The sequence below is a fragment of the Zeugodacus cucurbitae genome, chromosome 5 (assembly GCF_028554725.1).
Source record: "Zeugodacus cucurbitae isolate PBARC_wt_2022May chromosome 5, idZeuCucr1.2, whole genome shotgun sequence".
Classification (NCBI taxonomy): domain Eukaryota; kingdom Metazoa; phylum Arthropoda; class Insecta; order Diptera; family Tephritidae; genus Zeugodacus; species Zeugodacus cucurbitae.
In genome coordinates this window covers 8541955-8566555 of record NC_071670.1, presented here as the reverse complement: position 1 = coordinate 8566555, position 24601 = coordinate 8541955, and the positions used below count along the sequence as shown (strand labels likewise).

Here is a 24601-nt window from a genome sequence, read left to right as displayed (position 1 = left end):
TTATAACAAGGCTTTACTGTACGCTTTATTCGATCAGCTGTTAAATAATCCCTTTATTTTCTCCCCTTTCAGAATGCATACAACACTGTTTATTGTTTTGACATTTATCATAAACGCGCACAACAACAAGTTTTTCAAGCGGCATGCTGTGGATTTCATGAATTAATCGTGCATTTCAAACAATTTGTGTTTATTCTAAAATAGTTGCTTTGTTTTAAAACAATTTCAGCAAAATGCCGAAAGAGCAATTTCGTGAAGCTGATGTGATAAAAAAAATGTAATTAAAGTTTTTACAATCGTAATACAATAACTAAAATTATGTGTATATATTCTAGTTCACATGTGCAGTTTTGCATCAGCAGTCCTGAAGAAATCCAACAAGAATCACACTTGCGCATCGTTTCGAAAAATCTTTACCAAGGACAGCGCCAGCCTGTACCTTATGGCGTGCTGGATAAGCGTATGGTAGGTGGTTTTCATACATTTCATTGCAAATATTTCTAACATTTACTTACTTGTAGGGCGTGAGCACCAAAGATGCCACCTGCGATACATGCGGCCAAGGTTTGAATGAATGTATCGGACATTTCGGTTATTTGGATCTTGCTTTGCCAGTATTCCATATTGGACACTTCCGTGCTACAATTTCAATACTACAAATGATTTGTAAAAGTTGTTCGCATGTTATGCTGCGGGAAGTGGATAAACGTATATATGAGAAAAAACTACTGAATCCAAATTTATCATATTTAGCAAAGAAATCTTTGCACGGCCAAATATTAAATAAGGCAAAGAAACAGACAAAATGCCCCAATTGCGAAGCACCCAATGGAGGTGTAAAAAAGGGACCAGGCTTATTAAAAATACTACATGATCCTTGCAAGGGCAAGAAACCAGATGCTATAATGACGGACGCGTTAAATGAATTATTGCAAGCAACAGAAAATAATCGCGAGCTGCAACAAATGTTATCCTCATATAATCAAGTTGAAGAACTAAATCCTTTAACAGTATTGGAGTTATTTAAAACAATACCGAAAAACGATATACCGCTATTGGGTATGACTTCAGATGACGCTAGTCCAGCAAATTTAATCGTGACACGTGTTTTCGTACCACCAGTATGCATACGGCCCTCAGTGCTATCCGAAGTAAAGGCAGGCACGTAAGTATATGGCGCATTCGATTTTAAAATATTATTTTTATTTATAAAAATATATAATTTGACTTGATTTCTCTCTAAAGCACCGAAGATGACTTGACAATGAAACAAAGTGAAATCTTACTTATCAACGATGTTATACAGAAACATATGACCGGTGGTGGCAAAATTGAACTCATACAAGAAGATTGGGATTTTTTACAACTACACGTCGCGCTATATTTTCACAGTGAAATCTCTGGTATTCCACTTAATATGGCACCCAAGAAAACGACACGCGGTATTGTGCAACGGCTTAAAGGTAAACAAGGACGTTTTCGCGGTAATCTCTCTGGCAAACGTGTTGACTTCTCCGGTCGTACCGTCATTTCACCCGATCCTAATCTAATGATACACCAAGTTGGTGTACCCGAGCGTGTTGCCAAAATACTTACCTATCCGGAGCGTGTAAATCCCGCCAATATACAAAAAATGAAAGAGCTCGTGAAAAACGGTACACAGAAACATCCGGGCGCAAATTATGTACAACAACGCGGTTCAACATTCAAAAAGTATCTAGCATACGGCAACCGTGATAAGGTGGCGCACGATTTGAAATGTGGTGACATTGTGGAAAGACATTTATGCGATGGCGATATTGTGCTCTTCAATCGTCAACCATCGCTACATAAAATGTCCATTATGTGTCATCAGGCTAAGGTGCAACCACAACGCACGTTCCGTTTCAACGAATGCGCCTGTACTCCATATAATGCAGATTTCGATGGTGATGAAATGAATTTACATCTGCCGCAAACGGAGGAGGCACGTGCTGAAGCGCTCATACTCATGGGCAATAAATCCAATTTGATAACACCCAAAAATGGTGAAATACTCATTGCGGCAACGCAAGATTTCATTACTGGCGGTTATTTGTTAACGCAAAAAGATGAATTTCTCACCAAGGAACAAGCAATGCAATTAGCTGCCTGCTTTCTAGCCGGACCCGATGCCAATATGCGCATTGACATGCCACCACCGGCTATATTGAAGCCACGCAAACTCTGGACAGGCAAGCAAATATTCAGCCTGTTGCTGCGGCCGAACAAACAATGTCCGGTAATGACGAATTTGATAACAAAGGGACGTAACTACACCAACAACTATGATCTGTGTGTGCGTGATTCATGTGAGTTTCTCTTGAAAGCTAAAAAAATGTGTGGGATTTTAATTTAAATTAACGGTTAACTGTTATTTTAGGGGTGATTGTGCGTAATTCGGAGCTAATTTGTGGTTCGATGGATAAGAGCACTTTGGGTTCGGGCACGAAGAACTGTATTTTCTATGTTATACTCCGTGATTTTGGTGAACTCTATGCTACCAAATGCATGTGGCGGTTGGCAAGGGTAAGTAAATATGCTTTAACCTGAATTATAATCAACAAAAATATCAACCAGGTGTGGTGAATATATGAAAATCTGAATAGCTTGTTAACTGTAGAGTAAAATAATCAATTTATATGTTTTATGCTCAGTTATCTCCTTTTAAAATGGCTCGTTAACATTTCGTGACTTAAATTAAAAAATTAAAACACCAACTACGTTTGGTGAATATATGAGAATGTGCTTAGCTTGTTAACTGAAGAGGAACGTAATGAATTTATATGTTTTTTGCTCAGTTATCTTCTTTTAAAATGGCTCGTTAACATTTCGTGACTTAAATTAAAAAAATTAAAACACCAAACCAACTATGTATGGTGAATATATGGAAATCTAAATAGCTTGTTAACTGTAAAGTAATCAATTTATATGTTTTATGCTCAGTTATCTTAAAAATGGTTCGTTGACCTTTCGTGACTTAAATTAAAACAATTAAAACACCAACTATGTGTGGTGAATATATGGAAATCTGGATAGCTTGTGAACTGAAGAGTTATGTAATCAATTTACATGTTTTATGCTCAGTTATCTTCTTATTAAATGTTTCGTTGACCTTTCGTGACTTAAATTAAAACAATTTAAACACCAACTACGTGTGGTGAATATATCTAAATCTGGTTAGCTTGTTAACTGAAGAGTAAAGTAATGAATTTATATGTTTTATGCTCAGTTATCTTCTTATAAAATGGTTGATTGATCTTTCGTGTTATTCTTAATCAAATTGATTGTTTGTATGGTACATATTTACAGCCGTTGAAAAATACTTAAGAACGATGTTGAGTCCAATAGAGATTATTTTTAATAACAAAAAGGCTTAAATTACTAGGATATAAGCATAAGCTTAATTTCATAAATTGAAGTTCTTTCTACTAAATTTTTCATAGAAAAGTTTAAAATTTTTTGATCCACACGGAAAAGTTAACCTATATAATTATCAACGCACCGTTCTTTAGCATTTGAAACTGGTGTAATTAACATTTAATTATTGCCTACTTAAAAATTAAGAAATAAAATTAAAATATCAACGATTTATAAAATTTATATAACAAAATTCAAACACTTTCACCTTTTTGTTATAATAATTACTTTTGCCATTAGTAACGCATACATTTCCTTATAAAATTTATCTGTAGCCAAAATGTTATCAGTCTAATTACTCTTTAAGCTTGTGATAGCATTCTTACAGGTTTCTATAGAAACTAAAATGCTTTAACTGAACAAGTTAATGTTAGTAATTTAGAAGTGTGATTACGATTACTTGCGAAAAATAAAAACACGTATAACAAAAGCGCACAACGCAATTAACTCCAATCAGCTAAAATACAATAAAATAAAAGTATTGGCGAATATCAGTAAATCCCCCAAACTGATTTGCAGCACACATTTTAGTAATACTGCCTGAGAGAAATATATGTATCTTGAACGCTATTGATTGGTTTACAATTATTGTCGTATCTTATCTTATTATGAATTGAAGTGCTTACGAGGAATAATTAGGAAGCGAAAAATGTGTATATTTACTATGTGTAAAGCAAACCAGATATAAATACATACTTAATTTTTCTTAAGAAAAACGATAAGAACTCAAAATTATTGTATTTACATAAGCAGCTTTTTTTATACATAAATATATATGTATTTATGTGATTGGCGTTGCAACCGTTTAGCCGGTTATAGCCGAATCGACGATAGTGCGCCACCTCTCTCTCTCCTTCGTAGTTCGTCGCCAGTTGGAGATCCCAAGTGTAACCAGGTCGCTCTCCACCTGATCCCTCCAACGGAGTGGAGGCCTTCCCCTTCCTCGGCTTCCTCCGGCGGGTACTGCATCGAACACTTTCAGGGCTGGAGCGTTTTCGTTCATTCGGACAACATGACCTAGCCAGCGTAGCCGCTGTCTTTTTATTCGCTGAACTATGTCAATGTCGTCGTATAACTCGTACAGCTCATCGTTCCATCGTCTGCGGTATTCGCCGTTGCCAATGTTCTGAGGACCATAAATCTTGCGCAAAATTTTCCTCTCGAAAACTCCTAGTATGTATTTATACTACATTTATGTACAATAATTACACTAGCTGATGTTTATGACAAATTTCGCAACTCACTTCATATGTAAAAACAAAATTCAACACTCAAAAATTTCACCCTTTTAGGTGAAAACAATATTTCCTCCTTTTAAAATATAATTTTTAAAAGTCATTTCAATTTTTTGTATAAAAAAAAAGTAATTATTTTGCAAATTATAGCGTAATTTATTCACTTTATAACTCAAGTCTAAGCACACTATCAATAACTATTGAAATCCATACCAGTCACCTGCGAAATGTAGCCCAAGAATGAGGTTAAGCGCGCATAACCCGAGGGATACATCATAGTGCACATATCTTGTGCCACAAATGAATTGATGCCAATCTGCATCCAGTTGCCATTCGTATCGCGCGTTATTAGTGGTCCACCAGAGTCACCACTGCAAATCGACATGTCCGTGCCATTTTCACCCTTAGCACATAAAGTCGATGGTATGACCACGCTGGTACCAAATACATCTGCACACTGACTATTATTGATAATCTGCACACGCGCATATAGCATAATATTAGAGGAATCCAGATTGTCATCGTCGGTTAAACCGAAACCGGCAATTGTCGCAACTTGTCCGATAAAATTGAAATTCGCATCATTATTTGTCACCAATTGTATTGGTTGTATGTATTTGCTGAATGTCAAAGGTGTTGGTAGCTGTATTAATGATACATCATTATTTAGTGTTTCACCATTATAATTCGGATTTATATACAATTGCGTTGAGGTCATATTCAATGCATTCGGATTATTAAGTAGTACAGTGCCGAACATGATGAATATAGACGATAGGCCATATGTGCAATGTCCCGCGGTGAGTACCCAATTTGCTGCGATAATTGAACCGCCGCATAGCAAATCTTCAATTGGATCTTTTTTCAAGATTACTTGCCAGGGAAATTGTCCTAACGATGCTGGGCTACCTGATACGATGCGATTTTGCTGTTGTCATGAAAATACAAAATAAAAACATATAAGTCACTAATGTGCTGATCTAGCAAATTTATAGAATATATACAATTCATGCTCTCAAAAGTAAAATTTCCAGTTTTCTAAAAACAAATTTAAATCGCACTTAATTTCTTTTTATTTTTAATAAAAACACAAGTGTATTTAATTTAAAAGAAACGAAAGTAAACTTTGAAATGTCTCTTCACATGCATTTTCGCCTTACCAATTGTTACATATTTAACCAGTAAGGAAGCTCTACGTTCGGTTGAACCGAACATTTTATACTCTCGCAATTTATGAATGTAATTTTATTAAGAAAAACACACAATTTGACCCATATATTCGGCATAAAGTCCAATAGAATAACGAAAATCATCATATATAGTATATGAGGGCTGAGATAATTCCTGAACCGATTTCACTAATTTTTACCACCAAAGTACATTATATCCAAGACTATACACTCACTTAATTTTGTTAAGATATCTCACATAATAACCGATATATGTGGTAAAAAGCCCACCGGCAGTGTGATAATCCGAATATAAGGAAGTTAGGTGAAGTTATGACCAGGTTTTAACAATTTTTGGCACAGAGACACACTATTAGAAGAAAAAAAGATTCGCTCTGTATTAAATTAAAATATCTTAGCGAGTTAACGATATTTTCGGTGATAAATTACCCTAAGGCACTGAGTTCATGTTCGATGTCCGGGGCCCTTGACAAGATATAGTCCGATTTGGACAATTTTTGCACAAGTGAAGCCACAGATGGTATGCAGTATTTGTGTAAAGTTTTATTCCGCTATCTTCATCGGTTCCTTATGTATACATATATTATAAAGTGTACGAATCAGAAGAATTCAAAATTTAGTTATATGAGAAGTAGGCGTGGTTGTGAACCGATTTCGCCCCCTTTTTTTCATGCTTTATCAGGGATGTGCCGAATTTCATTGAAATCCAGTAGTTAGTGAGATATGGTTTTTCACGCCCAGTTTCCATTTTTAAAAAGCTCTGAGTGTAGCTTCCTTCTGTCATTTCTTCTGTAAAATGTAGTGTTTCTCATGTTTTCCGTCAGTGAATTAAGGCAGTAATCTGCTTTAGAAGCCGAAAAAAGCGTTTTTTTTAGCAATTTTTTTTTTAAGGGAAGGAAATGATTGCGGTAAACGGAATTTTAAGACGATAGTGTACTATATTTAAGGCTTAAAAAAACAATATTTATTATCAAAAAATTTTGAAATTTTTTCAAAGTTGTAAGTATGTTTCTGGAGCGCCTGGAGTCTGCACTTGTAAATCGGTGCCGGTGATGGAGGTCGTGCAATGCATCTGAGACAGTCGAACCAATTTTTTTTTTAATTCTTATAAGTTTATTTTCTTTATGAACTAAAAAAATACCGAAGAAGTTATTAAATTCCAAATTTTTTCGAAGTTTGAAAAAAAATCACTTTTTTAAGAAAAAAAATTGACTTTAAGTTGCAAAACAAGTAATACTTTTGTCCAACTTTTTTAATAGAAGATAATTTAATACTGAAGCTAGATCACTTTGTTTTTTTTCGATCGGGCATATATTCTTTTTGCTATCGCCGGCACCGTTTTCTAACACTTGTGAAAATGAAAACTCGAGAAAACGCGCTTTAAAGTCTGCCTGAGTATTTGCATCTGCTCGACGCTCGGCCACTAAAACTGCTTTAGCTTCGAAAATATGTCGAATTGGCCTCTGGAATTTTAAAGACATATTCTTGGATAGTTTTGGAAGAGATTTAAAACAAAACATAAAAAAATCGATTTTTTGAAGCCTGTAAAGTAGACTACTGCCTTAACGCACAGACGGACGGACAGACAGACATCCTGATTTTAACTCGTCTCGTCATTTTTTCTTTGTAAAGTTCAAACAAAAAAGGAGAATTATTTTTTTTATAAATTAATTTTTTTTTTTTAATTTTTTTTTTTTAATTTTTTTTTATAAATTTTTTATTATATTTTTTTTAAATAAATTTTTTTTTTAATTAAATTTCCGTCAATACGTAAGAACCACATGTAAAATTAATAACGGAAATAATGTGCGCTGTTCACAACATATTCAAAAAAAAACTCATAGTCAGCACCAAAATTGTCTCGAAATTAATTTTTTATAACACATATTTAAGCAAAATTATTTGTTATTATTTCGCAAAAAATAGCGAAATGGAACATAATATTCTAAAAGGATTAATTTATATTACATTGGAATAAAGTAACTTCCTCATATCTAATTGCACGCTGAAATTTGTCCATTGGTTTTTTATTTATGAGATTGAGTACCGGTCGCGAACGTACGATTTTTCCATCAAGTTTTTATTTGGATTTTGGAAACCTTTTCTTAAATAACGCAAACTAATATTCCTTTTATTGATTGAAAAGATATATTTTGAATAGGCCGTACGTGCAGTTCATACCTTAAGATTTTCGTCGTAGGAAATCGAATGCACCATTCTGATACCTGCAATATTCGGTATATCCTTCCATTTTCGATATAAAGTTGGAGATATCTCGAAAATTGTATCAGTTCCAATATATAAAATTTTAATTTCAGTAATGTGCTCTTGCGCACAATTGTAAAAAGAGAATGGATCGTTTAAAACGATATTTTTTGTTCTCGTAATTTGCCAGATTTTTCTTTTCACAACTGCCAACTACCATGTGACGTTGCAAAATAGTTCCACTTATTCAAGCAATAAACTTATTTTTAAATTGACTACTACTTCCGTCCGAGAAAACGAAAATACTTTCAAATTCGCCATGCTGTTTTTTATCTCTTGAATAAGCTTCGTTATGAAAACGTAAACATCGATTTTGCTGTGTTTTAAAATATCACTAATTACTGCAAACGACTTAATTTCATTAAACATTCAAGCTACGCAAGTAAAAATGGAAACTTGCTTATAGTTGAAATGTGCGCTTTGAATTTCATTTTGGCACACCAGCCTATAATTTTCCGCAAAATCTATTTGTAAGACAAGTACCATAGGCGTGATATTTTTCCTTACGTTTTCAAAATAATTTTGTTGTGCTCGCTTTACAAAGAAATGTTGTTTGAAAATTGGCAGTTAAACTTGTAGTTCATGGAGCAAGTCCGATAACGCAGCAACAGTGCAAGTCAATATTACACGATCGCTCACTTTCCTCCAGTACTGCCATTTAACATTTGCTTCCATTTTTGACAAGTATTTTAGCGGCACAATATCTTTTACATCTTTTGTACACTTTTCGCAATCGTTTGTCATACAATTTTCATTAGAATATTTGTTTAGAAACAAATCAATACTTACGGTCGCGAACGTACGAAATTTTGAAAATCGAAATAAAAAGTTTGATGCACTGTTTACCTAAAGTAATTTTGTTCTTTGATTAGGGATGCTTAACTTGCTTTAATCGTGTGTTTTTAGGCACCAGTTTGCACTCAATGTGAAGTAATAGCAATAAATGACGTTTTTGGTCGCGAACGTACGATTAGATCGTAGATAATAAGCAAAATAAAAATTTACCGTTATTCGATTTTTGTTTGGCCCCTTTACATTTTTTCTCTTCTTATTTGGTATTTAATAAGAAGATTTTGTGGAAAAGTACAACCATAACATAAGTTATTCATATAAAATAACTCAAGAGAAAAATTACTTGTAGAGTAGCTCAAAGTAAAAACAAATAAGTTTTCAGGTTTCAGGTCAAATATTTCATGAAAATACCAGCGAGAGGTTATGAAAACATTATATTCATAAAATTTAAACATCTTTGTAAAATCTTATTTAAAAAAATTTTATCTTTATTAACATTTTAATTTTTGGTCCTGGTTGACGATTCTGTGGAAATGCTCATATATCAATTCAATTTCACTAAACATCTATTTCACAATTTTAACGGTTTAATATTTTTATTTGAACTCACAATTCGCCCCAAATCGGCAGCAGGCTCTATAAAAGCCTCTGCAAACGCGAACAGGCACAGGCATGCCAGTAATTCAATTTTCATTGTTTCAAATTTTTCAGTAGAAGTAGAAATTCCGTTAATTTGCACACAACAAGCAACCAGCACTTTGCAAAATCGCGAGAAACTGCTCTGACGCGTTGGCCGTTGCCAAGTTTTTATAAACCAATATAATACTTTTGTACTCCAGTGATTAAGGCATACTATCTAGAAATGTTTCCCGCTTCGATTATATAAATGTACATTCACATTTACAGTGATATATTGGTAAATTTTTATCATATTAAGTTTAAAGAAAATGAAATGAAAATGAATTTTTGCCGCGAGTAAGGCAAATGCTATCTCTTTTGTACACTTTGTATTTTTTAATTGTTTAATTCATTCATCAAATATTGTTATTCAATATCTTATCGGCCCAACAAACAGTTGCTGTGCTCTCTTAATTATAGTGTTTACGACATGTTTTGTTTTTGCTAAAAAAAAAATATTTAATGATAGCAACTATCAGCTGTTTACTCAATTTGTGTAATTTTGAATACAAATCCGGGAAGCAATTTCAATCAATTTTACAGTGCTACATGCTATTGTATTTTTAAGGTACCACCGAGCATATATGTACAACGGCATTACTACTTATCGCTGCTTTATATTGGTAACGTCAGTCGTTTATTTATAGGAATTCGCATCGATTTTATAACGGTTATATGGGTATTTATTTGTTGGTACAAGGAATATACGGGCATTATGAATTCTTATGAATATGTATATTTTTTGATTCGTGAGATTTTATTGCTTATGGACGTCATTTCAAGTTGCCGTGTCTACCCCTTACTTTCGACTACAACATGCTCTGTGTTTTAGGTTGTTGCTCAAACCCATTTGGGATTCATACCACACAGAAACATTTATTTCTCTTCGTCGTAGAGTCTTGGACGCCATCTCAGAACAAAACCTTTGCGTTGATGCTTAAGTACAGATCTTGCAGCGGTATAAAATATCCCTCAAATAATTAGGAAGAATGCTACCAAGCTGACAGCCTTTGATTGGATAAAAGTCTAGGTTCATTCATTTACGTACATATATTTAGCCGTCATGTGAATAAGATACTCAAGTGCTACCGACCGCGATTTTTAGTTCAAATCGTCATATACGCAGCACCGGTATGGTCGGCTGGATGCAGTGGCACGCAGCAGAGGGAGATACAGACGTGTCAGTCTAAAACTTACCCATCCAAACTGGTCTGGGTCGCCGATATAACGGTCCTTGGTCGGATCGGAAAATCTGTGTCAATCCCGGTATCACAGAACCGGCTGTTGTGGATATTGAAATAACGGTTTGGTAATACCACACTCCGAACAGTTACAGCAGCCTCTTGATGTATCCTGAAAGAGCATAATGAACTGCTCTCCAAGCACTACTTGGTGCTTTCGCACAAATCTCCCCTGCAGACATCTGCTAAAAACGGAACCGCCCTCAAGAGCATCAAGAAGTACAATACATCGACGACATTACATAACACACCGAGCAGACTGCGGGTGCGTACAGCTTCAGACACGCCTTAAACGCCATACATAGTGGATCTATTAACACCTTCCTTTCCTTCCTCTCAATAAATGGCGTCCTTGAGGTGAAACCACCACCAATAGCAGACAATGAGCTCGAATTGCCTCGTCAACCAAAGTGATCTTTGCGCAACTTCGTTCTGGATATTGTAGCAGGTTAAACTCCTACTTATCCAGACTAGACCCCAACATACAGAATATATGATGCTATGATTCCCAGCACGATACTAATCTTCTCTTTGCATAGTCAAACCCGACTCATCTAACACTCCTCTCCCTATGGTTCGACACTGTTGAAACAGCTTGTTTCCTAGACTTGGGCTTTCCCTCCTAGTGAACGGCGTCCTTGGAGTCAAACCCACACAAATGAGCTCGAGTTGTAGCAGGTTAAACTCATACCAAATTGAAACCCGATATCAGAATATATGTCCTGCAAACAATGAGTCCCAGCATGATATTTATCACCTTCTTGCTACATGCCCAACGAACCTGGCTCATACCCGACCCGACTCATAACACTCCACTCCCTATGGTTCGACGCTGTCGAAAAAGCTCGTTTCCTGTGCCTACTGTTAGATGACCTCGACGATAACGAGACTTATACCTTCCGATTCAGCAGGGTTGGGTAGTCGTTATAACAACAACAGCAACAGTACTACAGATAGACTTAAACTTCACTAACATGAACTTAATGTTAGCATGGTCACCAATTATTAAAAATTCTAACACTACAACTTTTCACTTACAGATCGCTTCATATTTCATACAAAATCGTGGCTTCTCCTTCGGCATTAGCGATGTAACGCCCAGCAATAAACTGTTGGAAGAAAAACAAAAGCTGCTGGAAAATGGTTATGCAAAATGTAATGAATACATTTTGGAAATGAAAAAGGGTACATTGCAATGTCAACCCGGTTGCACACCGGAGCAAACATTGGAGGCGGTAATGTTGCGTGAACTCTCCTCGATTCGTGAACAGGCAGCTAAAGCTTGCTTCCGCGAGCTACATCCCACGAACAGTGCGCTTATTATGGCGCTGTCCGGTTCAAAAGGTTCCAACATCAATATTTCACAGATGATTGCTTGCGTCGGTCAGCAGGCCATCAACGGCAAGCGTGTGCCAAATGGATTTGAGAATCGCGCGTTGCCACATTTCGAAAAATTCTGTAAGTGGAGAAAATTAATTGTTATTTTTGAAATTTTTTACTGTTATAAATTTGTTTCTCTTTAAACAGCCGCCATACCAGCAGCACGTGGTTTCGTGCAAAATAGTTTCTACTCGGGGCTCACGCCTACCGAATTTTTCTTCCATACAATGGCTGGACGTGAGGGTTTAGTCGATACGGCTGTGAAAACGGCCGAGACTGGTTATCTGCAGCGACGTTTAGTGAAGGTATTTCTTATTTTTTAATAAATGCTGAGAAGTTTTTGTGAATAACTCATATTCCAGTGCCTCGAAGATCTGGTGGTACACTACGATGGCTCTGTGCGCAATGCCATTGGTGAAATTGTTGAATTGATCTATGGTGGCGACGGCTTAGATCCTGTTTTCATGGAAGTCAAAAATAAACCCGTGGATTTGGTACGCCAACTAAATCATTTGCGCGCCACCGTGCCGGATCGCGAAAATACACCGCTAGCAGCAGCGGAAATTGCACCAGTAGCGCGTAAAATACTCACAGAGGCTGAATTCACCATGAGTCGCAAGGATTTTCAAAACGAAATCATGTAAGAAATCTAATCTGGTATACGAAATAATTAAAATAAATTTGCTTTTCTTTATAAATAAACAGCGCATTTATCGAGAAAGTTGCGCAAAAAATCACCGATATACAAGCCAAATACAGACGTCACCCGAAATTGGCCAACGAAATTGAACGCCTGACCGAAGTTCAAATACGCACCTTTATGCGCTGGGTCAATGATAAATACAATCGAGCCGTAACTGAACCGGGCACCGCTGTGGGTGCCGTGGCAGCGCAAAGTATCGGTGAGCCGGGCACACAAATGACATTGAAAACTTTCCATTTTGCTGGTGTCGCCTCCATGAACATTACGCAGGTGTGTATTAGTGACAAGGAACAAGAATAAATTTTTATAAAACTTCATTTTCCTCTTCTACAGGGTGTACCACGTATTGTTGAAATTATTAATGCGACGAAAACCATTTCAACGCCCATTATAACTGCTGAAATTGAGAATAACACGAGCATGGAATTTGCGCGTAAAGTTAAGGCGCGCATTGAGAAGACTACGCTGGGCGAGGTGAGTGCCTTTGATCTTCTGAGTGGAAAAATCTACTTTTTTTTTGGGTAGCTTAAGTCATAAGTAAAAATAGTGTATTCTCCAAATTTCGAAGTTGTCCTTCAAAATCGAAATATTTGGTTTCGAAGTTCGAAAAAAGCCTTTTTAAAATTATTATTAATTACTAATTATAGTTAAAATTCAAAATATGTATATAATCAACATTTTCCTTTTAATTCAATTTTTCTGTGAAGCTTATGGCCAAAGTATGATCTTCGAAAAAATTCAAACAAATTTATATCGAAAAATACTGGATCCCTTATAACATCTGCCATATAAGCTTTACCAAAATGTTTTATATGCCATTGAATTAAGATGAAACATTTTTTTAAGAGGCTATTTAGGCTGTAATTATTAATAATTTTTTTAAAAAGTCCTTTTTTCGAACTTCGAAACCAAACATTTTGGAGTCTTAACTTCAAAATAATTGTTGAATATAGTTACCAAACAATCAGTCAATAGTGCTAATGTGATAGCTGCTTTTAAGGCCAAAGTTTTATCTTCGAAAAAAATTTAAAAAAAAAAAAATTATATTTAAAAGTGCTGGATCCCTTATAACATCTGTCATACAAGCTTGACCAAAAAGATTTATATGCCATTGAATTAAGAAGAAAATATCGATATTATCTATAATTTGGATTTTTTAGTAGCTATATCCTATAATTAATAATAATCATTTTTTTTTTTGAGGCCAACTTCGAAAATCGGAGGATAATTTTTTTTATATTTAGATTTTTTAAGAAGCTATATTCGGTAATTAATAATAATTTTATTAAAAAGTCCATTTCTCGAAATTCGAAACCAAATATTTCGACTTTAGATGCTAACTTCGAAAATCGGACGATACAATTTTTTTACTCATGACTCAATCTCTCGAAAAAAATTTGTTTGGTCCAATACCAGCCGAGTGTTGTACATGCGCTATTTAATACAAAAATTTCCATATAGATTTCCTCATACGTCGAAGAGGTGTATAGGCCAGATGATTGCTTCCTTGTTATACGCTTAGATTTGAATCGCATTAAAGTTTTGGGTTTAGAGATTAATGCTGAAACAGTACGTTACTCGTAAGTACACATATTAAACCAATTAAACTGTGTAATTTTAATCGCACTCCTTCCGCTACACACCAGCATTTGCACTTCAAAGCTGCGCATCAAACCGGCGCTTGTAGATGTTGTCGGCTCTTCCGTAATAACCGTGCATATTGATACCTCCAAACATGGCGCCACACTCAATGCCGAACTGCAACGTCTCACCATAGCCATACAGAATGTCGTCGTTGCTGGTTTGCCGAATATTTCACGTGCCGTCATCGCCATTGATGATGCCCATACGCCGGCCACCTATAAGTTGTGCATTGAAGGCGCCGGTTTACGCGATGTTATGGCCACTTTTGGTGTTCTTGGCGCACGCACCAAGAGCAACAATATCTGGGAAGTTTATAATACATTGGGTATTGAGGCGGCGCGCACCACCATCATGACGGAAATCACCGATGTGATGGAAGGTCATGGCATGAGTGTCGATCATCGTCATATTATGCTGCTGGCCAGTCAGATGACGTCGCGCGGTGAAGTGTTGGGCATAACGCGACATGGTTTGGCGAAAATGCGTGAGAGTGTCTTTAATTTGGCTTCGGTAAGTGTTGAAAATAAATTAATTTTATTTTATAATATTGGTTTATCATCATATCCGTTCATCCGTCCGTCTGTTTGCGCGACGATTTTCTCTAATATAACTAAAAATAAAAAACAAAAGATATCAAACATATTGTGCCAGAAACATAAAGAATTTGCATAATATTATAAAAATGCACATTGGCCAACATGGGACCATGGGCACAGCTGCACCCACAAGTGTAGTTAAATTAATTATATCTCTCAAAGCAATTACCTTTGGAGAATTCTTGTATTAAGAATGACATTCAAGACAAAGTTGAACCCATGGAACCGAATAGAACTCATAAAAAACGTCATAAACGTCCAGATAACTCACGGACTAAATCAAATACCCCCCTGCAAGAAGATGGTTCTAGTAGTGTTGTACTTGACAAAAACTTTTGACACAATCAATCACAGAACGCTACTAGAAGACATTGAAAATCTCCGCTTCCTGCAGGGTTGAAGAAGTAGACCATAAATTATCTGAACGGTCATCAATCATGCGTAATAATTCGAGGTTAAACATCTAAAGAAAGAAGAATTAAACCAGGGGTTCCACAGAGTGGTGTCCTATCTCCTCTACTTTTCAACTTCTATATTTCGAAACTCCCCTCAACCACCAGAAGGAGTCTCAGTTACCTCTTACGCCTATAATTCTACGATAATGACGTCGGACAATGAAATCAATGACATGTGTTCGAAAGTGAACGGCTACCTCCTCGACCGCTTCCTCGCTTCTTTACTGCTAGGAGCCTAACACTCTCCCCTACTCAATCCTCAGCGAAGTTATTCACCAACTGGACGAAAGACTACAGTATAGACCTGAACATTTCTGTCGATGGCATCTAAATTCCCGACGCAGCTGAAAAAGCTTCAGAGTTGTAGGAATACCGCTCTCCGGACCGTCACAGGTTACCTCTTGATATCTCCGGTTGAGCACCTACACAATGAGGCCCGTATGATACCTGTGAAGGATCATAACGAAATGCTCTCCAAACAGTTTCTGCTGGGATGCTTTCGTAGAAATCACCCCTGCAGTCACCTGCTGGAAGCCGAGGCGCCTCCCAGAGCCATATCAAGAGTACATTCCTGAAATACGTCGACGACATACAGGATTACTTACATATACTGACCGGACTTCGGTTGCGACAGACATTCGACAAGCACTAAACGCCATTAACACCTTCATCGATTCCCTCCCCGTGAATGGCGTACTTGGAGATACAACACCCATCGCAGACACGGAGCTCGGTCCGACCCTGTCGAAACAGCTCGCTTCCTGTGCCTCCTGTTAGATTACTTCAATGACTATTAATTTAGGTTTGCCGGTTCAGGCAGGTTTGGGTAATCGTTACAACAACAACAATAACATAATCCATAAGATCAAGGATTATCGACTTGCACTTGCAAAATTAATACTTTAAAACAACAATATTAATATAGAGAAATCGTAGTCCTGCCTGCGGTACAAATTCCTTTAAATATCCTGAAAAAATGTTCTTTTTAAAAAAAATATTTTTCTAGCATCCATATACTGAATATAATAATAATTCAAATTTAACTGATTACATATATCAATAATCCGAAAACTCCCAACGTTCCTTAACTTCGCCTAATAACTTATCAAATACCCCAAAACAAACTCCAAATCACATTTTTCTGTTGAAAATCAACGCCCACTAAATTTACAAAAACAAACCATACTTTACAGTTCGAAAAAACCGCCGATCATTTATTCGATGCCGCCTACTTTGGTCAAACGGACGCCGTGGATGGTGTATCCGAGCGTATTATACTGGGCATGCCCGCCTCAATCGGTACGGGTCTCTTTAAACTGGTACACAATCATGAGGACACCGCATTGCCGGAAGTGGAAACGCCATTATTTCACGCTGTAACAGCGTGACCTCTCTGGTAAACGGATATCGCTGAGACCGGTGGTAGTTTTATATGTAATTTAATGCAAGAAATACTGTTAATTCTAAGTGATGGAAATGCAAAATAAAATTTCTGAAATGTAATCTAAGTGATAATGCGAGAACAACAACAAACGGAGACTGGTTGAAACAACTAAAAGTCGTTTAGTGATTTTCCAAAAACATTTTTTAATCTCAAAAAACGCCGTTATATTATATAATATTTTTGCTGCGTTAAAATACCGTAATTACGTGCACTTATATAACTAATTTTCACCAGCTGCGGCTGCGCAAGCGATTTGCAGCAGTTTACGGTTGCTTATTTTACATTTCTACTAAACTACACACACACAAACACATTTTCGTAGCATGATTTAACACTAAATATAATGAATTTTTTAATTAATGTTTTTTTTCGGGCGAAAATAAGCATAGAATTTGTGTACTAGTTGTAAATATAAATGTTTAATCCTTCATTGTATACTGTTATATCTAAAAGTAGATTCGTACAGCATCATCGGCATTCTGTTCGACGGGGCAGTAAGGACATTTGAGTATATGCCCATTACTAAGCTTATGTAATGCATCATTGGAGATGACATGACCGCAAGTTAGTTTCTTCGGCGGATTATCTTCTGTGGTCTGCTGACGTAATATGGGACATGCGAATATTGAATGGTAACGGTACTCGGGATCAAGATCAATTTCGATTGGCAACTCGTCGCGTGCATTCCAAATGCTCAAAACTTGACGTGACTGCATTACCTAAAAGAGTTTAGAATGTTCAAAACAACATTAGTAACTTAATTAAAATAATAGATATGTAATATAGAAATACCAACCTGCTTAATGTTGAGTAACGCCGGCAACGCTGTACAGCCCGCATTAATCACAACTGATAGTGCCGAATTCTTGCTAATACCCAAGGTATGACACGCATCCTTCATGAACACATATGATGCCTCCATCCACACCTGTGGCGAGATCAAATGCTTATACGGTGAATTATCAATGCCCATGGGCAAGTATATGAAGCAACCCATTAAATTTGGTATTTCGTGTTCGAAACGATCGATAAACCTGCCGAAATTCTTGCGTGCATATGCAATCGCCTCGGCTTGTGCGCTAATGCCACGCGACATTATTTGCAAAAATGCTAAACGGTGTAATTTGAATTCGAGTGTTGAATTTTTGGCAATCAATTCTTCGGAGTAGCGTGTTGCCCACTCCAGTGCCGGTCCCAACTCCTGCTGTTGTATACCCTTCCAAATGCGGTAAATCTCTGCAAAGCTACTCTCAGAGTCAAACACTTCTTGTGCCATTTCTTCGGGCATGCCCGATTCTTTGATCAACAAACGCGCCACATCATCCATGCCTTGTCGGCAATAATGCTTGGCCATAACTTTATTTAGCAACATTAAGTTCTCTTCATCTTGTAATGCATCAACACGCGTTGTAGCCGTGAAGTCCGAAACGAAATTGCGATCGATTACTTTGCCCACTTTGGAGACGGCACCGTGCAAATCACGATGCTCTGCTGATATTCGTTGCAACTTTTCGTTGGCTTTCTGTAGTGTGTCCAGCACATGTTTGACTTGCACTTCATTGAGTCGTGGTTTTGCAGCTGTAAGAGAGAGAATTTGTACTAACTCAAATAAAGTAGATGGTGCGTTGCAACTTACGTTCCATTTCGACTTGCATATCAGCTTCATCGGCCATCGGATCATCTACATCGGAGGGTGCATCCACTTGGGTGCTTGTATTTATAGTGCCTGTCATTTCTTGCTCTGCTTTGTTTAGCACTTTCATCAACTCTTGCAGCAGTGTAGCAACATCGGCGATCTCGGCTGCAGCATTTTCACGTATATCTTTCAATTTATATATAACGCGATCCAGTTCTTTGCCTACTGCGTTCACGGCCTCTACATCAGCGTTTTGCATTTTGACGATGTCACTATCAGTATGCGTTTAATTATTATTTGTTTTACGTTGCGTTTATTGCGTGTTGATTTCTGGGACAATATTCGAAAAAAAAAATAACACAACTGTTTTTCTTCAATTTCCTTTGTGTCTGCGTATTTGGTTATTCTTATCTGCACAACACTGCTGCAATATACTCCGAAGATGTATGTATTTGAATGTTCCGTTGCTACTTTTTCTATAAAAATAACAAATTTAAAAAAATAATATTTAAAATTACATATTTAGCAACAAAATGGTATTTGTAACCATAAAAATATTAGAAATTATTTGTTTTTCTTACCTGCTACTGCGTTTACTTTTCTTTGCTGAAGAAGAATCGACTGGTTTTCACATTTCTTGCTTTGATCACAATTCGTCGTAATGCCAGATGTAATATTTACATGAAATTGGAAAATGTTTTTTTATGAAACTCAAACGGAAAATAATATATATTCATATATATATATATATATCTGTGGATAACACATTTTATCGTAATCCTTAATGCAGCAATATAAATACAAAAAGTAAATTTATTTTTAATTTGAACCAAATATATTTTACACTAAAAAGTGCCGCATATGGTTGGCAATTCCAAACATATTTCTATTGTGACCTGTGTCACAAAAAAGAAGCAGCATACGCCGAAATCATTTTGTAAACAAAAGTTCAACAATTCGACATCAATTAAAGAAAATAGTAACATAAACTATTTAAAATGGATAAAGCTGATTCCGCGCAATCTTCTAATCCGCGCCGCAAGATACTGTGCTTGGCGGTATCACAAATTTTAATGGAAAAAGGTTTTGACAGCGTTGACAAGGAGTGCCTGGAAACGCTTACTGAGATGCTACAAAGCTGTAAGCTCATAATTAATTAACATTTCTATCGAATTAAAGCAATTTATCGCTTTTAGTACTTGTGGAGGTTGGGCAATCAGCACGAAGTTTCTGTGAACTTTCCGGACGTACCATACCAGTAATAGGTGATGTGATTGTATCACTTGTCAATATGGGCATATCTATGCAGGGCATTGAAGCTTTTGCAAAACGCGACGGTCGCCAGATAATACCAATGCCGTCACAAGCATCACAACAAAAGCAATTAAATCTACTACAAGCGGGCACGAAATCTTCACATCCACCACATGTGCCGAACTATTTGCCCTCTTTACCTGATCCACACGCGTATGTGCGAACGCCGGTAAAGAAATTCAATTGTTCCACTTAAATTTTATTAATTATATTAATGGCTCGTTTTTAGACACACAAACAACCTGTCACCGAGTACGAAGCTATACGTGAAAAGGCAGCTACACAAAAACGTGATGTTGAAAAGGCGCTAACAAAATTTCTTTCGAAGACATCCGAAACGCACAGTCTTTTCGATAATGAAGACAACATGTTTCCTTGTGAGTAAAATAGCTTTAAGTTTTCTTTATTTGTGTTGGAAATATATTTTTTTTAAATGTGTCACAGTAATTGCCTGCAAACCCGCATTCCCACCATATCTGGCCGCATTGAATCCAACAGATCAAGTATTTGATTTTGAAGAATTGGAGTATCACTACTTGGTGGCAAACCGTACAGAGGATGTAACATCCAAGGGTAAGCATTTTAAAGGAATTTATCTAATTTTATTCAAGCTAATTCACATTCTAATGAATTTCTTTGTTATAGATGAAAATGACGAAAATGAAAGCGGCGCTGAAGATGATGGTGATGGCGAAATGAAAGCCGAGACAAAAAGTGAAAAGGATGTGAAGCCCGAAAATGACATTAAACCTAATTCCACCACTAATAAGGCGATTTTAGAGAATCCGAATATAGATAATCCATATCTGAGGGCAGCAACACTGCCTAAACGCGCAAAACCAGATCCCGCATTGCTTGTCGCCGCTGCAACTGCTTCATCTACAAGTAGTGGAAACTAACTAATTTTATTAATTTATTTAATACTTTCATAAAACATATACTTTAGTACAAAAAAAACTAAAATTATTAATATTTGCAGTACTTTGTTAGCTCATTTGTGATATACTGACGTTTAAAACGACGGCGTCACATTTTGCTAAACTACAGCGTCGCAATTTTGTATCAGCTGTTACTCCACCGGCTGTTGTTGCTTACAGTTACCGCCACGAAATTGCAGAGAAAGCAGTAAAAATTGTAGTTATCAATTAATAGTTTTAAATTTAGTGAAAAGCGAAGAATATTGTTACATTTTACACAAACATGCTAAATTTCTTGAAGCAAACTCGCAGATTTGTCAATTCGGCAGTATGTATTTAAGCGTTTAATATACAAAAATTTTAATAATATAATTCCATAGGAGCCCGTTTGCATTGTTTTGGGCAATGAATCGTGCGATTTGGACTCCGCCGTGTGTGCCGTCACACTTGCCTACCATTATCAACAACAAAATGCGACCACCAATAGCCAAATCAAGCGTAAATTTCTGCCAGTGCTCAATATACCACGTCGCGATTACGCGCTTAAAACAGAAGTGCATTACGTTTTCCGCCAACATGCAATTGCTGTTGAGCATTTAACTTTTCGCGATGATCTACAGCAGGACTTTTTAGCACGCAGTGAGTTTATTTTAGTAGATCATCATGTTAGTCCCTTCGCTACGCGTTGTCTGGAAGTTTTTGATCATCGCACATTTGATGATGCAGCACACCTAACAAATGATTGCAAACTACATATAGAATTAGTGGGTTCGTGTGCGACGTTAATAGCCGAAGAGTTGCTTAAGTCTACTACTGTGACAACGCCTGCAGATGCAGCTGCACAGGTGACACTTTACACGTTGCTGCGCAGCACAATAGTGCTAGATACGGTAAATTTCAGTGAGGCAGCAAATCGTGCGACACCTAAAGATATTGAGATTTGTGGCAAACTTGAAGAATTGCTGATTAAGCTATCAAATGGCAAACCATTAATAGCGCGCACGAAATTATTCGACACGCTAGTGGCGGCACGCGCCGATATAAGCAGCTTAACAGCAATGCAACTTTTACGCAAAGATTTAAAAGTACTTACGAATCGTGATGGCAGTGTAATTATTGCCATACCAGGTTTTCCGTTGTTAGTGCAAGAATTTATAAAGAAACCAGATGCCGCGGCGGCGGTTAAAGCCTTCGCAGTAGAAACAAATGCGGCAATTGTATTGCTAATGGGTATGTTAGTCGAAAATGGTGCTGTGCGACGTGATATTGGTTTAGTAGACTTTAAAAACATTGGATTGTGTCAAACGATACGTGAAAAGCTTTGGGCAACCACTGAACCAGCGCTTTGTTTACAGCATTATGAGCATTGCGATTTTCTCGACGGTTGCTTCTACAAAATGGGTAACATCAAAGCCACACGCAAACATATTTTACCGCTGGTGAAACAAATACTCGACCAAATGCAAAATTAGTTTGCCATTACACATATTATTTAACGCACTTTATGATTCACGATATAATTTTCTTTATTAGTTGCTCGATAAAATTCAATTTTAAACATATAACAATTCTTCAAAGTTCTTCGCCACCAGCAACATCATCAGCATTATCTTCACCCATGGCATCATCCGCACAGTCCAACGCTAAATCTTCCAACATTTCCGCCAGCGTAATGTGTGGCACACTATCGTTTGCCGCTTGCTTATCATTGCTATCGACTGGCAGTTCTTTTTTAGGATCACGATAAATGTTAATCTGTCGACGGTAATCGACGTCCTCTTCTAAATCTTCAAGGAATTCATGGAAGTCATGCTTGCTGCGCTCATCCGTTGCTTCATCGGCCAAATGGCGCAACTTCCAATTACGACTATTGTTACGTGTTTGACGATCGGCATAACACTTGCGCACCAGCAACACATCGGGAATTTGCGCCGAAGATAAATTCTCAAATTCGGTATTGTTTAAATTCGCCTCACCCAAATTGTAGCCCATTACCGAATCGCCTACCTTCAGCAAGTGACCAAGATGTGAACGTGTGTGTATCGTATTCTCATTGATGCCCAACTCGGAAGAGCGCACCACCCAAATGTCGCATAAAACGTGGCGAAAAGATACGTGTCCAGTGCCCGGTGCATGTTTGCGATCCTTCTCCATGATCGGTTCGATATCCATAACAACATATTCGACCAATTGCTTCGGATCACACAGCGCCTCGAATGGATTGCGGAAGTACATCTGTCCCGGCAACTCGGATATTTGCGCCGTCATTGGATCAATTAAATGTATACCGGTGGCCACTTTATACACCAAGCAAACGGGCGAAAGATTACCCAGCTGTTGACGCAACTTCTTGGACAAACAAACTGCACTGTCCTTCGATAAGGGCGCTATTTCCACCGACCATGTGTATTTGTAGTTGAAATTGTTGCTGTGTATATCATGCGAAATCAAACGTTTGGACGTGGTCACCTTAACCGGCACCATATACTGCAAGAAGTCAACCATTTTCTTGGCGTGATTGAAATTCGCATAATAGAAATCCAAACCACCGTGCAATGGCTTAATGCCCAACGTGTTTTCATGCGCTTTGTGCTTCAAAATAAGCTGCTCCAAATAGTAGAAGGTCTTCTTGTTCTCAGCACGTTGTCGCACCTGCACTAAGCAATGCCAGAAATCTTTCGCCTCGGTACGATGACAATCATCACACATTTGATTCTGCACTGTGAATTCCACGATGAACACTTGTTGCAATACGGTGCCACCATTAATTTCGCCATGCACCGTCAATTTGACTTTTATGCGTTTGGAATGTGGCTCCGTCCAGACGAAACCGGCATCCACCAGCTTGACTGCTTTTAAGCCTTTCAACTTTTTCAAACACAAAGCCAGCAATTCGCGCGACTCCAGCGCTGCGGATACCCACTCACCGGGCGGCTGCAAGTAGCGCTCACAGTTGCGACAGAAATGCAATACAGCCTGTTTCGGTATGTTCTCTGTGATGTCTACATGATTGCGCAGACATGTTACACACATATTTGAAGGATTTGGCTCGATGGGCACGCCACATTCACAACACAAGATCATGCTGGTTTTGCTAGGCAGTGTAGAAGGCTCTATGTACTCCATGCTGTGGTTTATGTATATTTTAAATAGAAAACGAACTAAAACAAAAGTAAGTATTTAGTATTTGGCGACGACGCTGCTGCCTTCACTTAATAATGCCAACGTGAATTTTTATGCGCAGTTTGTTAAAGACGTTTGTTTTGAAACACGTGCAGAAATGAAATGCACTCAGCTGGCAGTGCGTCAACACAATTGAAATTGACATACTTGTGGCGTTGCCAACGCAGTTTGTTGAGGCGAATTGCTGTTTATTGTGAAATGCTAATAAATATTGTGCACAATAGATATTTTCATGAAATCAAGAAATTAAGGAAAATAAATAATGTCAATTGTATGACATATATCTGCTTTATTTTACATGCAAGTATTTGTTGTTGTTTTGATTTTTAGGTAGGTAATTCCAATATGCGATATTCCCTATTGCACCAGGCGCACAGCAATAATCAGGCAGTGTTGTTGCGCTGCGTTGCCAACGATATTTATAGATGCTAGCTAATTGGCAACACTTGTGTGGAACACAGATATGCAGTTGGCAGCACTGGTGTGGAAC

At 37.3% G+C, this 24601-nt stretch overlaps 6 protein-coding genes across 6 annotated transcripts; 3 read left to right on the top strand and 3 right to left on the bottom strand.

The window, feature by feature from the left end:
* The first annotated feature begins 78 nt into the window (after positions 1-78).
* Positions 79-17120, top strand: LOC105216232 (DNA-directed RNA polymerase III subunit RPC1). The gene is made up of 13 exons (XM_011190619.3): positions 79-277; positions 336-465; positions 522-1165; positions 1246-2330; positions 2402-2547; positions 11880-12297; positions 12367-12524; positions 12582-12859; positions 12925-13192; positions 13256-13396; positions 14384-14502; positions 14569-15076; positions 16811-17120. The coding sequence occupies exons 1-13, from the start codon at positions 234-236 to the stop codon at positions 17003-17005; spliced, it is 4134 nt and encodes a 1377-aa protein (XP_011188921.1). The 5' UTR covers positions 79-233; the 3' UTR covers positions 17006-17120.
* LOC105216231 (brachyurin) lies at positions 4806-9780 on the bottom strand. Its single transcript, XM_011190617.2, has 2 exons — positions 9531-9780; positions 4806-5601 (listed from the first exon to the last, which is right to left on the bottom strand). Exons 1-2 carry the CDS (start codon positions 9612-9614, stop codon positions 4864-4866), a joined length of 822 nt encoding a protein of 273 aa, XP_011188919.1. The 5' UTR covers positions 9615-9780; the 3' UTR covers positions 4806-4863.
* Positions 17121-17179: 59 nt separating the features above from the next.
* On the bottom strand, positions 17180-19411 carry LOC105216233 (E3 ubiquitin-protein ligase RMND5A). Its single transcript, XM_011190620.3, has 4 exons — positions 19279-19411; positions 18698-19173; positions 17858-18639; positions 17180-17780 (listed from the first exon to the last, which is right to left on the bottom strand). The coding sequence occupies exons 2-4, from the start codon at positions 18954-18956 to the stop codon at positions 17508-17510; spliced, it is 1314 nt and encodes a 437-aa protein (XP_011188922.1). The 5' UTR covers positions 18957-19173; positions 19279-19411; the 3' UTR covers positions 17180-17507.
* Positions 19412-19500: 89 nt separating this feature from the next.
* Positions 19501-20910, top strand: LOC105216234 (transcription initiation factor TFIID subunit 8). The gene is made up of 5 exons (XM_011190622.3): positions 19501-19837; positions 19894-20180; positions 20241-20388; positions 20456-20584; positions 20657-20910. Exons 1-5 carry the CDS (start codon positions 19696-19698, stop codon positions 20908-20910), a joined length of 960 nt encoding a protein of 319 aa, XP_011188924.2. The 5' UTR covers positions 19501-19695.
* A 204-nt stretch (positions 20911-21114) lies between these two features.
* Positions 21115-22400, top strand: LOC105216236 (exopolyphosphatase PRUNE1). The gene is made up of 2 exons (XM_011190624.3): positions 21115-21256; positions 21309-22400. Exons 1-2 carry the CDS (start codon positions 21212-21214, stop codon positions 22398-22400), a joined length of 1137 nt encoding a protein of 378 aa, XP_011188926.2. The 5' UTR covers positions 21115-21211.
* Positions 22401-22436: 36 nt separating this feature from the next.
* LOC105216235 (60S ribosomal export protein NMD3) lies at positions 22437-24277 on the bottom strand. Its single transcript, XM_011190623.3, has one exon. The coding sequence runs from the start codon at positions 24052-24054 to the stop codon at positions 22501-22503; it is 1554 nt and encodes a 517-aa protein (XP_011188925.1). The 5' UTR covers positions 24055-24277; the 3' UTR covers positions 22437-22500.
* Between the last annotated feature and the right edge of the window lie 324 nt (positions 24278-24601).

Bases quoted from the DNA above. Each gene is read 5' to 3' on its own strand.
- LOC105216232 (XM_011190619.3), top strand. From the start codon at position 234: ATGCCGAAAGAGCAATTTCGTGAAGCTGATGTGATAAAAAAAAT. The intron at 1,166-1,245 runs GTAAGTATATGG...TTCTCTCTAAAG, and splicing joins TCCGAAGTAAAGGCAGGCAC to CACCGAAGATGACTTGACAA. The intron at 15,077-16,810 runs GTAAGTGTTGAA...CATACTTTACAG, and splicing joins GTGTCTTTAATTTGGCTTCG to TTCGAAAAAACCGCCGATCA.
- LOC105216231 (XM_011190617.2), bottom strand. From the start codon at position 9,614: ATGAAAATTGAATTACTGGCATGCCTGTGCCTGTTCGCGTTTGCAGAG. The intron at 5,602-9,530 runs GTGAGTTCAAAT...TCATGACAACAG, and splicing joins CTGCCGATTTGGGGCGAATT to CAAAATCGCATCGTATCAGG.
- LOC105216233 (XM_011190620.3), bottom strand. From the start codon at position 18,956: ATGCAAAACGCTGATGTAGAGGCCGTGAACGCAGTAGGCAAAGAACTG. The intron at 18,640-18,697 runs GTAAGTTGCAAC...TCTCTCTTACAG, and splicing joins TATGCAAGTCGAAATGGAAC to CTGCAAAACCACGACTCAAT. The intron at 17,781-17,857 runs GTTGGTATTTCT...AAACTCTTTTAG, and splicing joins CGTTACTCAACATTAAGCAG to GTAATGCAGTCACGTCAAGT.
- LOC105216234 (XM_011190622.3), top strand. From the start codon at position 19,696: ATGGATAAAGCTGATTCCGCGCAATCTTCTAATCCGCGCCGCAAGATA. The intron at 19,838-19,893 runs GTAAGCTCATAA...TATCGCTTTTAG, and splicing joins TACTGAGATGCTACAAAGCT to TACTTGTGGAGGTTGGGCAA. The intron at 20,181-20,240 runs GTAAAGAAATTC...GCTCGTTTTTAG, and splicing joins ACGCGTATGTGCGAACGCCG to ACACACAAACAACCTGTCAC.
- LOC105216236 (XM_011190624.3), top strand. From the start codon at position 21,212: ATGCTAAATTTCTTGAAGCAAACTCGCAGATTTGTCAATTCGGCA. The intron at 21,257-21,308 runs GTATGTATTTAA...ATAATTCCATAG, and splicing joins GCAGATTTGTCAATTCGGCA to GAGCCCGTTTGCATTGTTTT.
- LOC105216235 (XM_011190623.3), bottom strand. From the start codon at position 24,054: ATGGAGTACATAGAGCCTTCTACACTGCCTAGCAAAACCAGCATGATC.